Source organism: Corvus brachyrhynchos, unplaced genomic scaffold, assembly GCF_000691975.1.
Source record: "Corvus brachyrhynchos isolate BGI_N302 unplaced genomic scaffold, ASM69197v1 scaffold466, whole genome shotgun sequence".
Classification (NCBI taxonomy): domain Eukaryota; kingdom Metazoa; phylum Chordata; class Aves; order Passeriformes; family Corvidae; genus Corvus; species Corvus brachyrhynchos.
In genome coordinates, this window is record NW_008238635.1 from 2,540,473 (window position 1) to 2,553,131 (window position 12,659).

At 56.3% G+C, this 12,659-nt stretch overlaps 1 protein-coding gene across 2 annotated transcripts in view; it reads left to right on the top strand.

Moving 5' to 3' along the window:
• The window catches only part of LOC103617799 (voltage-dependent R-type calcium channel subunit alpha-1E), an 81,070-nt gene that overhangs the window by 53,781 nt on the left and 14,630 nt on the right, over nt 1-12,659 (top strand). For both annotated transcript variants that reach the window (XM_017737435.1, XM_017737436.1), the window contains exons 19-27: nt 2,001-2,057; nt 2,973-3,572; nt 3,682-3,956; nt 4,555-4,714; nt 5,244-5,373; nt 5,884-5,943; nt 6,236-6,342; nt 10,170-10,181; nt 11,555-11,651. In XM_017737435.1, coding sequence (XP_017592924.1) covers nt 2,001-2,057; nt 2,973-3,572; nt 3,682-3,956; nt 4,555-4,714; nt 5,244-5,373; nt 5,884-5,943; nt 6,236-6,342; nt 10,170-10,181; nt 11,555-11,651 — 1,498 coding nt within the window. The remainder of the gene's footprint in view (nt 1-2,000; nt 2,058-2,972; nt 3,573-3,681; nt 3,957-4,554; nt 4,715-5,243; nt 5,374-5,883; nt 5,944-6,235; nt 6,343-10,169; nt 10,182-11,554; nt 11,652-12,659) is intronic.

Sequence of the window (12,659 nt, forward strand, 5' to 3'; positions counted from 1 at the left end):
GGGGTGTCGTGTAACCCCTGCCTGATGCCCCAGCAGCCGCAGATTTCGCCCTGGTTTGGGGGTGATGGGATGTTCATAATAAATCCGTGTGTGGCCAAGTATTAGGGGAGTTTAGGGGAGAGGTGGTGGAGTCTGTATGTTGGCTCTGTTTCTGGATACCAGTGGGAATGTGTTGGATAAAGCGAGGGAATAGAGAGCTTTAGGCTGCAGAAGAGGCTGAGGAATGGGCAGATAGGAGAGAGGAAGGGGGGAGATGGAATATATTAGGGCAGTAAAGGATTTGCCCACACTGCACATCCCTGATAGAGCTTTGCAGTCATTGTCAGACAGAGCTGGGTGGGAAAACAGATCTTTTTAACCTCTCCTTGTTGTTCTGGTGGCATTGAAAGGGGAGGTATTGATATTCACAGGGCTTTTTTCCAGCTCCTCCCACTCACATCCCCCAGGATGGATTGGGGTCAGGGCCAGGCAGTGCGATGCCATGGGTTAGGCTTGATGGTTTTGTCAGCCTCAGGTGTGCTTTTGGTGGTGCTGTGCTTGTGCCAGCAGCTGGGGAGGGACAGTGGGGACAACACAGTGGTGGACAAGGCAGAGCAGAGCTGGCACAGAAGGGCTGCTGGGAGCTCAGAGCCGGGCTCTGCCTTTGGATGTGCACGGACGCAGATGGCTCCATTTCCGTGCGGGTACCTGGTGCAGGCATCTTCGGGCAGGCGTTCCTGCCTGCGGAGAGGCCCGGCGGTGTGGGGATGGATGGGTGCTCCCACGTGGCCAGGCTGGCAGGGGTGGCCACGGTGCCCGTCGGAGCACTGTGTTCGGAGCTGGGCGCAGATGGTCGGGGCTGCTCGGCGTGGGGGCGGCCGGATGGGCGCGTGCGGGCGCTGTCGCGCGTTGGTGCTGAATGCGCTGCGTGGATGCATCTGGAGGCTCCGCCACTTGTTGTGGGAATGTTGTGGGTGCCTGCAGCTCCATCCCTGCCTCGAGCATGGCACTGGGCCCACCCCATGCATGGGGCTCCATGGAGACCATAATCACCGGCGTGACTGGAGCACCTCTCCTGTGAGCTCAGGCTGGGAGGATTGAGGTTGTTCAGCCTGGAGACCTTAGAGCACCTTCCAGTACCTCAAGGGCTACGAGAGAGCTGAAGAGAGACTTCTAAAAAGGTGGTTTTCTGACAAGTGATAGGACAAGGGGGAATGTCTTCAAACTGTTAGGAAGTGGTCACAACGCCAAGCCTGCGAGAGCTTGAGAAGCATTTGGACAATGCTCTCAGGCACATGGTGGGATTCTTGGGGTAGTCCTGTGCAGGACCAGGAGCTGGATTCAATGATCCTTGTGGGTCCCTTCAAACTCAGAATGTTCTTTGTTTCTGTGATTGCATAGTCTCAGGGCAGCTTTCTTGCAGCTGTGTGTATCTGAATCTTTTCTATGCGGATACAGAGGATAAAGCCTGGAATCTCCCCCACTGCTAATATGTGTGAAGGAGTGTGCCAGCCCTGTTAACTTGCTCTGTGTGGGGGCTGCTCAGGTGACAGGAGCTCTGTGGCATCGCAACCTGGGCTTGTGCCTCGTGTTTGCTGGGGAACTTCACGTTCCCCTCTGTGCTCCCAGGGCAGCATCAATCCACGGTGATGGCTCTGAGCAGCTCGAGGCTGGCCTGATGCATGGCTTCCTCTTTCCAATTGCTGCGTTTTTCTTGGGAGAAGTGAATTTGGAGCAGTTTGAGACAGCTGTTAAATATCCAAGGATGTCTCGGAGCTTCTGAAGGACTGGAGCCTGCACTGCTCTCCTGGTGCACAGTGTGGGGAAGGCTCCCAGGGAACGGAGTGTCAGCGTGAGTGTGGGCAGCCTGTGACCAGTGTGCCGGGGGGGGCTCACTGGGAATGTGCAGGGCCAGGATGAGGCTGCTGCCCTGACCGGCTGCCCAGGGAGGGGGAACAGCTCTCTGCGCTGCCCACAGGAGTGGAAGGAGGGGATTGAACCCGTTTGTTTTTCCTTCCCAGAAGAGACAGGCGGAGGAGACACCACATGTCGATGTGGGAGCCACGCAGCAGCCACCTGTATGTGGGCGGCGGGGGCGCGTGTCCGTCTGTGGCTCCTGTGCTGTCTGTGCGTCCGCGGGGCCGGGGCACACCCCGCTCCCCTCCGGCCTCCCCGGCAGGGATGGGAGTGGGAACTGTGTGTGTGTGTGTGTGTGTGCTGTATCCGTGTGCCCCCGTGCTCCCCGTCCGTGTGTGCGCGGCTCGGTGTGTGCCGATCCCCCGCGCGTGGTGCCGTGCTGCCGGCGCCTGTCGCTCCCCGTGGGTGTGCGGTGGGGTGTGAGCAGTGCCCGTGCCCGTGTGTGCTCCTGGGTGTTTCCCTGTGCCGCGGGGGTGTCGGGAAGGGCACGTCTGTCTTCTCCTGGGTGTTGTTTTACGACACTGCAAAGGTTTCGTGGCATAGCCCAGCTCTCCACATAGAGAAGCCCAGTGCAGCTCCTTCCCCCCAGACAGTCAAAACTGCTGCTCCTAAAGCCTCAGGGCAGGCTTTCTACCCGGGATGTGCTGGGAGAGAGGCAAGGAGAGGTCTCTGGATGCAGCAAGAGGGCTTGGCCCATATTTAAGGTGTCCCCAGGCAATCACACAAAAGGAAGGTGGTCCCTGCCTGTCTGGGATAGGGCAAGCCAGGATGCTTGGCTTGTCTTCTTCTCCCAGAAGCTGGACATGCTGCCTGAAAGCTTCAGGGCAGCAGTGAGGCTACCGGGGCTGGTCATCCATCAGCCTGATGACTTCTGAAAGGGCACAAGCACAGCCTCAGCCCCGTTTCCAGCCCCTGCCAGCACCAGAGGGAGACTGATGGAGTCTCAGCACAGCCTGTAACCCTGGCGGTGGCACTTCCTTCTCCCTGGGATTCCCAAATTAAATCCAGGGTGGGTGCTCCACCGGGGGATGGTGTGGACAGCCAGGATGGTGACCCCTCGCTGTCCCCCGTTGCAGGCGGGAGCGGCGCCGGCGGCACCACATGTCAGTGTGGGAGCAGCGCACAAGCCAGCTGCGCCGGCACATGCAGATGTCCAGCCAGGAGGGCATCAACAAGGATGAGCCGCCCCTCATCAATCCCCACGCCAGCATCTTCCGCAGGAAGAAACCTGGGGATGGCGTCACCCTGGAGAAATGCACCGAGGAGCAGGGGAAGGGTGAGCGGCCGCTGGCCGAGGGACCTGAGCAGCCAGTCCCAGGGGCCAACCCCAGCGGTGGTGAGGACAGGACATCGCCCCGGGCCAAGCGGGACAAGGACATGTGGCAGCAGAAATCTTGCCACGGGAACTGTGAGCCAGGAGAACAGGATGGGGCAGGAGGCAGCATTGAGGACAGGGCCAGGATGAGGCAGAGCCAGCGGCGCAGCCGGCACCGCAGAGCCCGCATGGAGGGCAAGGACACGGCTGGCATCTTGGGGAGCCGCTCGGCCAGCCAGGAGATGGGGCTGGAGGAGGCCAGCACCGTGGAGGGGGCACAGGACGGGGACCGGCGTGGGGACGTGGCTGCAGCAGAGGCGCTGATTCCGGGGGAGCCAGAGGCGAGCGGGGAGTCCATCAGGTTGGTACCTGCAGAGAGCATCTTGCCCTTCCCACAGCTCCTCATATTCTCTTCTTCTCATATCCCTGTATCTTCTCACACCTCTTTTTCTCCCCCGTCTCTCCTGCAGGACAAACGGGGTCCCTGCTGGCGATGCCGATCTGATTGGGAGCGCCAAGAAGGGGAGCCCCCCACACGCCGGAACTGAGCTCTCCCAGGGGAAGACGGGCAACCTGATGGAGCAGGACTGCAGCAGCCCAGACACCAGTGAGCAGGCGCTGCTGGAGCCCAGCCGCACCGTGAGCCTCAGCGAGCCCGACCTCTCCTCCATCACCCCCAACACCGAGAAGGCCACTGAGAGCACGGCCATCATGATCGATGTCCACGACTCCGCTGTGGTACAGAGTGAGGACCTGTCTCTCTTTCCTGAGCCCCTCTCCCAGCCCTTGGGGACTCTGCAGGGATGGAAAGCTGCTTGCACGGCTTTTCCTATCCACATCCATCAGCTGGGAGGGATCTCCTTGCTGCTCCTTGCAGCACCTCCCTCCAGCAACCCAGTTTTGCAGGGGAGCCCAAATGCTGATGTGCCAGCATCCCCTGGGGCCCATGTCCCTTTCTCACCTCTTTCCATCCACCCCTTCATCTGATGCCTCATTTCCCCTTCCTCTCTGCCTGGGCAAAACTCTTGTATTCCCTGTTCTTCCTGGCACATCTGTAGCCTCCGGCAGCTCGCTGTCACTCAAACCCCTTAGCAGCATCCTCGCTGTCAAGGTGAGCTGCTTTAAACAGTGTTAGTAATTAACCAGCAAGGTGAAAACTGGCCTTGTTAAACCCATTTCACCTGCTCCATCCCAGCAGCTCGTGTGTTTTCTTCCTGCCTAGTCCCTCTCCCTGTAACAGCACAGGGATTCAGAGCAGGAAGGAGAGGGTTGCCCGGGTGGCAGGGACACCCCAGGGTGTTGTCTGGGTGCAAGGCCAGGCAAAGGCTCTCGCTTTCCTGCAGTTAGCAACAAGACAGATGGTGAAGCCAGCCCCTTAAAGGAGGCTGAGACCAAAGAGGATGAGGAGGAAATGGAGAAGAAGAAGCAGAAGAAGGAAAAGAGCAAAACGGGCAAAGCGATGGTGCCGCACAGCTCCATGTTCATCTTCAGCACCACCAACCCGTGAGATGTTTTTTCAGACTGGGGCTGGGGAGGGCTGCAAGGGGAAGGACCCCAGATGTCACCAAAGACAGGGAATTCCTGTGGGAAGGGAGCTGAATACCTCCCAAACAGTCTTGATAAGCAGCCACAGTGTTCCCCAAGCCCCACATTGCTCTCTCTCTCTGTGGCAGCCATGCTCATGGCTCTCTCTCCCAGCTGCTGATTGCTAAGCTGGGATTTTTATTCATTGATTGTTATATTTACCTGCAGTTTTCTGCACCACTGTAGCTCTTCCCCAGCTCCAGCAGCCTGGAAGAGTAAGCACCCCAGTTTCTCAAGGACTCTCTCCCTGCCTGGCTGTGGGGCTGAGATGGCTGAGAAGAGGGATCAACAAGTCCAAATACCCCTTGGGCTCCCTTCTTTTGCTCCTCAGACTTTGCTGCCCATCTTCTTACCCTGGAAGGCAGCAATATGGGGTGGGCTTTGCATGTGGGCTGTGGCTGGGGCCTGCCAAGGGCTCACAGGTGGGATGTGGGCTTTGTCCCTGCAGGGTGAGGAGGGCCTGCCACTACATCGTGAACCTGCGCTACTTCGAGATGTGCATCCTCCTGGTGATCGCCGCCAGCAGCATCGCCCTCGCCGCCGAGGATCCCGTCCTCACCAACTCCGACCGCAACAAAGTGATTGCAACCCCCTCCTGCTCCCCCCACCAGTGCAGGCAGAGCTCCTGTAGGATTTTAGCTCCCCGTGCTGGGGTGCTGGTCAGGGCAGGCAGTGGCGGCACTTGCACCACACCATGGAATCTGACTTTTTCCCCATCACCTTCCTTTATAAACGATGGGAATCACTCTCAGCTTCCCACATGTGAGGTTTAGAGCCTGGGGAGGGACCAGGATGCCTGGTCAGCTGTAAAGTGGCTTGAACTTTATGCTGGTATGGACATTGGTATGGGGCACATGCTCCTGGCTAGCATCATCATTTCCAAGCCATTTGCATGGGGAATGATTCCCTCCTGCCTGCACAGGCTGGGTTTAGGGCTGTCATGAACTCTTAGGGACCAGGCTGAGTTTGGGACAAGCAAACCAACCCCGTGTCTGCCCCTGAGCCAGGCAAGCTGCAGCATCTGGGTGTCTGGGTGGGTAGGGTTTGCTCAGCAGCAGCTGCAGAGCACCTGTGCCCTTTCTTTGCAGGTCCTGAGGTATTTTGATTACGTCTTCACTGGCGTCTTCACCTTTGAGATGGTGATCAAGGTAAGAGCCCTGACAGGCTGCAGCATCCCTGCAGCCAGTGGGAAATAGCTCGGTTTTGCAGTTCTGGTCCTAAATTTAGGTGGTGGAGACCTTAAAGTCTGGTTCTCAGCAGTGGTGGTCTGGAGTGCTCAGCGCCTCCTTTATCAGCCTCAAGGCTTCCACAAAATATGAAGTCCTACACCCAGGACACCGGGAAGAGTCTGCAGTGTCCCTGTCCCCCAGCTTGTCCCTTCCACTTGATGTCTGAGCTACTCATTCCCTGCCTGTTTTTCTCTCTGTCACTCCCCTCCAGATGATTGATCAGGGCTTGATCCTGCAGGATGGCTCCTACTTCCGGGACCTCTGGAACATCCTGGATTTCATTGTGGTGGTGGGAGCACTGGTGGCTTTTGCCTTGGCGTAAGTGGCCATTGTCCTTGTCAGCTCCCTGCCTTCCCTTGGCTGGGGTGGGAGAAGGATGCAGCCATGTGTCATGGCTACTAGACTCTGATTTCATTTTGTATTTTATTTCTCTGCACCCTTCTGCTCTGCTTCTGGGATGGCTCCTGGCAGTGGTGTGTGCCTGCTCTACAGATGTATTTCTCCTTGTTTGTCAGAAGCTGGTGAGCAAGCAGGCAGGGAGCAAGGCAAGGCAAGCTGGAGATGCTAGGAGGAAGTTGGTGGTGAAAGTGGATTTGAAACAGAGCAGAAGGGGCTGTTAGAGAGAGGGAAAATGGCCTAAGGGTGTCAGAGCTGGAGTTATACACCTGCTATGAATCTTGGGGTGCACAGAGACAGCAAAAGCAGCAGCCTGCCAGGTGGAGCTGCTCTCTGAACATGTTTGTGCTGGAAATGGTACCCCTGGCTGGTAACTTTTCCTCTGGTCTGAGGGGGACATTGCTCTGGAGCCCTGCAGGAATGGCGGTGAGGCCAGTGGGGTTTGTGCCAGCGTCTTCTGTGGCATCACGGAGAGGGCTGTGTGCTTGCCCTGTAGTGTCCCCACTGAGCATTGCTTTGAGATTGGGCTCTGGTACACAGCTTGTGGCACCTGTGGGTACTGGGATGTCCATGGTGCCCATGCCACGGAGGGCAGGAGCACCCAGGAATGAGTTTCCTGCTGCTCTGTTGTCCCCTGTGCTGCTGGCTGGGGCAGGTGGTGCAGTGAGCACAGGGAGGGATGTGTGGTGCCAAGGTGATGCTTGCAGGAAAGGGGCATCCCCTGGTCCCCAGGTCCCTGTACCTCATTGGTGCCCAAGGAAGGAGATGAGGAGAGAGGAGAGGCTCAGGCTTCTTTGTCACGCTGTTGTTCTCTCTTTGTGCCTCTGACACTGGCAGGGGTGGCTGGTGAAAGGGGAGGGCCTGGCAGCCACGCAGACAGGAGCCTTGGCCTTGTCCACAGCTCAGGTACCATGCGGGGCTCTCGGGGTGGCTGGGTCCGAGCCCCGAGGTCGCTCAATGGATTACAGCCCGTTATCCATCCCTCCCATCTCACCCTGGACTGGGCAGCAGCTCCTTCTCCTGGTTCTCACCCACTTGTACGCCCCCTGGCTCATTGCTTGTTCCTTCCTCACCCTCCTACCCCATTCCTCACCCGGTGCTTTCAGCCCCTGCTCGCTCCTCAGGAAGAGCATGGGAGAATTCAGTTCACTCAGCACAGGGATGAAGCAGCCCCTGGGCAGGGCAGGGGGCTGACCGCAGACCCTGGCATGGGGAAGGGGCATGGGGCAGGTTTGCTGGCTGGGGACAATGCTCTGAGCCTCTGGAAGGCCACACAGGCCACCATGAGGGTGGATCGAGCATCTCCAGGGCCTGGCTGATCCCTCCTCTGCCAGGGCAGCCCCTCAGAGTGTGTCTGCAGGGCGCAAGGGCATCAGCAGCCTGAAGATGCACTGAGTGGTTTGACGAGGAGGACAAGGGAGCCTTTTCCTTCCAAGGCAACTTCCATCAAGAATTTTGATGGCTGAAGGAGCACAGGTTGTTGGCTCAGCCTGCTCCTGGGTGAACGGATGTCCTCACCAATGTACAGTAATCATTTACTGTCCCCTTGCCCTCACCCCACGAGGGTGGCAAAATTCCTGTGGTGGCCCCTGGAGATGGCAGGGCCCAGCATCGAGCATGTGGGGAAGCTGCCTGGCACCTTCCAGCCCTGCTTGCCACCTGCCTGCCTTCACCCATCCTCCCGAGGGAAGGACGTTCCCTCTGGGCATGGGACAGCTGAATTCTCGAAAGTGAGCACCCCCATCAGCCGTGGCACCGAAGCCCTTCCCGTGGAGAAGGCCTTGGCGTCTCCACACACGTTTACAGCAAGCATTGGTGTCTCCTCCTCTGTCTTGTAGCCATAGCTGGGTAGATACTGAGCTGCTTGTGCCATGGATGGGGAGCTCTTTATAATGTAAACCTGCAGGATTGTCCGTCTGCCCCACCTCCAGCGTGGCTCCTGCTGGAGGAGATGATCTCATGCCTTCAGGAGTGAAAGGAACAAAGGCACCACGGCGATTTCCGATGGGTTCATACATTATAAAGCATTTATCAGAACACCTGCCTCTCCCCTCAGCAGCGCAGCACCGCCACAGCCGCGGGAGCTGCAGGATGTTTGCCAGCTTTCCATGTCCCAGCCCGCCACTCTCCCTCCCACCCTCCCTCCTGGTCTCCAGGGGAAAACTCTGGTGGTGATGTTTCAATCCGTCTCCTTTTCTTCTCCCTCTGTGAGCTCTTTGACGTGGGGCAAGGGCAGGGGGAGTGTCCTCCTTCTCCTCTCCTCCATGGTGCTGGGTGGGAAGAGCAACGCCCATGGAGCAGTGGCAGTGATTACCTGGATGAGAGCAGCTGGTGATTGAGTCCAGAACATCCCAGCAGGAGTGTTGGGATGTGCCATGCAGGTTTCCCGTCCCTTTTGCCTCCCCTCTGCGCGCTGGTTTTCCCACAGGGGTCCTGGGTGGCTCTGGGCACAGCAGGAGGTCTTCAAGCTGGTTCAGTAGTGCCACCATCACCCCCTGGCTGTCTGTGCCATGTCCAAATCACTGATAATGAAGTGTCCACCCACAAAGGCATCTCTCTGTGTGCCATTGTGGCTTGTCCACTGCTCCCTCAGAGCCCACACATCCTGAGAGAGAGGCTATCTCCATTAACCATAGCTCTCCACATGGAAAGCTAATACATCAATCTGTACACAGCCTAAATAAAAAGCTGTAAATCTCCAAAGAGTTCAAATTAAATTAGCTGAAACAACCAGAACCACAACTAAAGACCCTGCTCGCCTTTGCATCCCTCCAAGGAGGCATTTCACAGCAGTTTTGCAGCGCTGCCCAGAGGCGGTGAAAAGGTTGCTGGAGAGGTTGAGGGGTCAGTGTGGAGCCCTTGCCCTTGATGTGCAAGGGCAGATTACCCAGCAGAGGTGTCTCTTTCCTTGCAGCATCTCCTTGTGCCCATTGGCACCAGGATCTGGAAGCAAGAAGGACACATATGTACTGCAAAATAACCTGGTGTGAGGCAGGTCAGGACAGAGGTCCCACCACAGAAGTGCTGCAAAGTTAAATTGTCACCTTTTCAGCACACCTCCCACATGTTGGACCTACACACAGCCAGGGGCTGGGATTAGTTTCATGTGTTCTAGGAAATGTTTTACTTGTAGGCTTTGCCCCCAGTGCTGAGCACTCTGTGTGCGCGTGGCAGGGGCTTGGCTGAAACAGGGACAGGGGCTTGGTTACAACCAGGGACCTTGGAACCCACCTTGGCTTGTCCAAGTGAGTGTCCTGCTGGCTTGCAGGAGATCCTGCACTGCAGCTCAGGCTGTTAATCAGCAGAGTTCTCAATAGAGGTGATTTAGCAGAATTTGGATGGGAACTATTGTGGCTTTGCAGGTAGATTCCCCTGGAGGCTCCTGCCTTTGGCTCATGGTCCCCCCACCACTTCTGGCTGAGGAGGACCATGTGCCTTCCTGCTGCTGCCCACTGTCCTACCCCATGCAGGTTCCTCTTGCAGCAGAGCTTTCACTGTGTGCCCCCCCCCACCCAAAACCTCCAGCATGGAGGGCAGGAGGGGCTTCTGGATGAGTACCTCCCTGGAGATGTGCCCCATCCTGAAGGGCACAACGTGGTCTACTCATCGTGCCTTTCACCCAAGGTCTGGGGTGGTGGACAGCTGCTGCAGGGTCCCCATGCAGCTCCCATGACGCCTTTCTTACCTTCCTCCTCTCTTTCTTTTTCTGCTGGTGCTGCTTGGTGGCTGCTGGGCTGGATCGCCGACAGGAATGCTTTGGGGTAACTATGGCACTCGAGATATTGCGGGATGCTGTTCCTTGGGAATGCAGGGGGATGGGTGCAGGTGGATGTCAGTCTGTCCGACACCTGAGCTGACCCTTAGCTGCATTTTCAGGGACTGCAGCACACTGCTCTGCAGGCACTCCTGAGTGAGATCCTGAAGAGATCCCCCCTCAGCAGATGTCAGCCACTGTAGTTGGGGTGTGCTTGGTAACAACTTGCACCAGCTGAGTGCTGCCCTCAAACCCTCACTCCCATCCCTCAGTCAGATGTCCCAGCCCCTTATCCAGGCCCTGATGCTCAGCAAAGGAGGAGCAAAGTGAGTCCTAGGTCTGTTTGAACAGTTGCTTCCCATGCATGTGAGGGCTGTGCTCCCAGGGAGGACTATTAATGAGTGGTTTTGTTTACATCTCATAATGATTAAGCCCATTATTGTACTCCCTGTTGCATTAACCCTCGCCAAGGAGCTGTGTAATTGGGAGCATCTTTTGTTGCAAGTAATTTCCTTGACATTTTTCAAGGGTGCCTGGTGGATCCAAGCTGTGCCACCTTCACCAGGACCTTGCTGCTCCACCCTGAGATCCAGTCTTTAGCTAAAAGACAAGAAAAATCGCCCCTGGTATTGTGGTTGGGGAATAATCATCATTTTTGAGAAATGAGGGTCACGAGGGGGCTTTTCTAAAGAATTCTACTGGTAAGCTCTGCCTCCCTCAGCTGACTTGGGGTGAAGGCAAGAGTAGCCCTTGAGACTGTAGCGACTCTTCCAAGGGTCCAATCCGTCTGCCTTGGGCAGGGACCAAGACTCCCACTAGACCCAATTGTTCAGGGCCCCACCCAACTTTCCCTGGAACACTTCCAGGGGTGGGACACACATAATTTCCCTGGCAAGGTAGACCCCATTGAGTGCACCTCCCTCATTTTATTATGAACTTCTTGCAACTGATAGGAAAAAATTTGCAGTGGTGGCGACCCTGTACAAGCCCCATTTGCAAAGAGCATGTGCCTGAAGGAGGGAAGCAAACCTCCTTGTGCTGCCTTTGCCCTGCAAACCTCCTGGCACTGCCTGCCCCAGGCCTGGCATTGCTTCCCACAGCCAGGGGTTTGTTAAGGTCACTGGAAGGTTGCTGATCCCGGGAAAGAGAGGATTGCCTTGTTTTCCATCTCTGCCGGCTGTCAGCGCACGTGTTGGAGGAGCCGCGTTTAGGTGGGCTGAGCGCTCAGCGATCGCACGTTTGTGCCCCTCCTGTTCCCGTCTTCACACGTGCTGGAGGGGTGTTGTCAGCAGTTTAATGCCTCAGGGCACCCCCAGGTCTACAGGGTTATTGTCTCTCTGTTCCATTTTTGGGTGCGTGTGCCTCCCTCCAACGTGGCAGGACCAACAAGGGCCGGGATATCAAGACCATCAAGTCTCTCCGTGTGCTGCGGGTATTGAGGCCCCTGAAAACCATCAAGAGACTGCCCAAGCTGAAGGTAATGAGCTCCATCTCCTGCCTTACATCCTCTTCTCCTGCATGGACTGCTGGGAGCAGTCGTCACACACAGTGATTTATTTGTGAGCGATCAACAAGTTGTTTTCAAAGCTTTTTGTATGTTTTAGGAGCCCAGTCTGCAACCACAACACCCTTCAGGCTGCTTCGTGTCTGGAGGTGCGATGAGTTATTAAAAGGAAGCCTGGACCACTGCAAGGTGTCCAGAAGTAGTTCCTCTGCAGGGAAAGTGGGGCTTGAGTGGACAAAATGGAGCAAAGCCCAGATGTGCTCCTGAAAAATAGGGCTGCCCTAGTTTTGGATAGCTCAAGTCTCTTTCCAAAGTCTGCGATCTTTCCCACTAGAGCAGCTTGCCAACAACTCAGGGTGTCGTGTGCTGTGCTGTCATGGTGTTGCACTGGAGAGGGATTTCCCATCTCAATAATGGGATTATTTCTGCATCACAGGTAGGATTATCAATTTCCCTACCTTAGCTGATAGGGTACAGAGCCAAAAAAAGAGTATGAGACACATTAAGTCCTTTTTTCTTACTTGTAAGTGGTTTGGCTGATTGATGAGAGCCAGGGTGGCAGCCCAGAAATGGGGTTTGACCCCAGCTTTTCTTCCTGATCAGTGGATGGAGTCAGTCCATGTCAGTTCATTTCTGGAAGTGCCTGTCTTCACCATGAAACAGGGATAAGGACAATCCCCACTCAAAGTGCTGTGAGAACCAGGTCTGAGAGCACTAAGGGACGTGCTGCTGTGGCAGGCAGAGGTATTTGCTCTGCCTTGTTATTTGGGGTGATGCAAAATGATGAAGTGTTTACTAATTAGTCTTGAGTGTTGCTAATTGCATCATTAGGATGGTCCCCTGTCTGCTTCCCTGGTTGCAGAGAACACTGAGGCTACAAATATCCATCCCTGGTGCTGTCTCCGGGGCTGCATGGTGCCTACATGTGTGCTGTGGGTACTCTGGGCATTAACCTCATTCACAAAACAGCTTTTAGTGTGG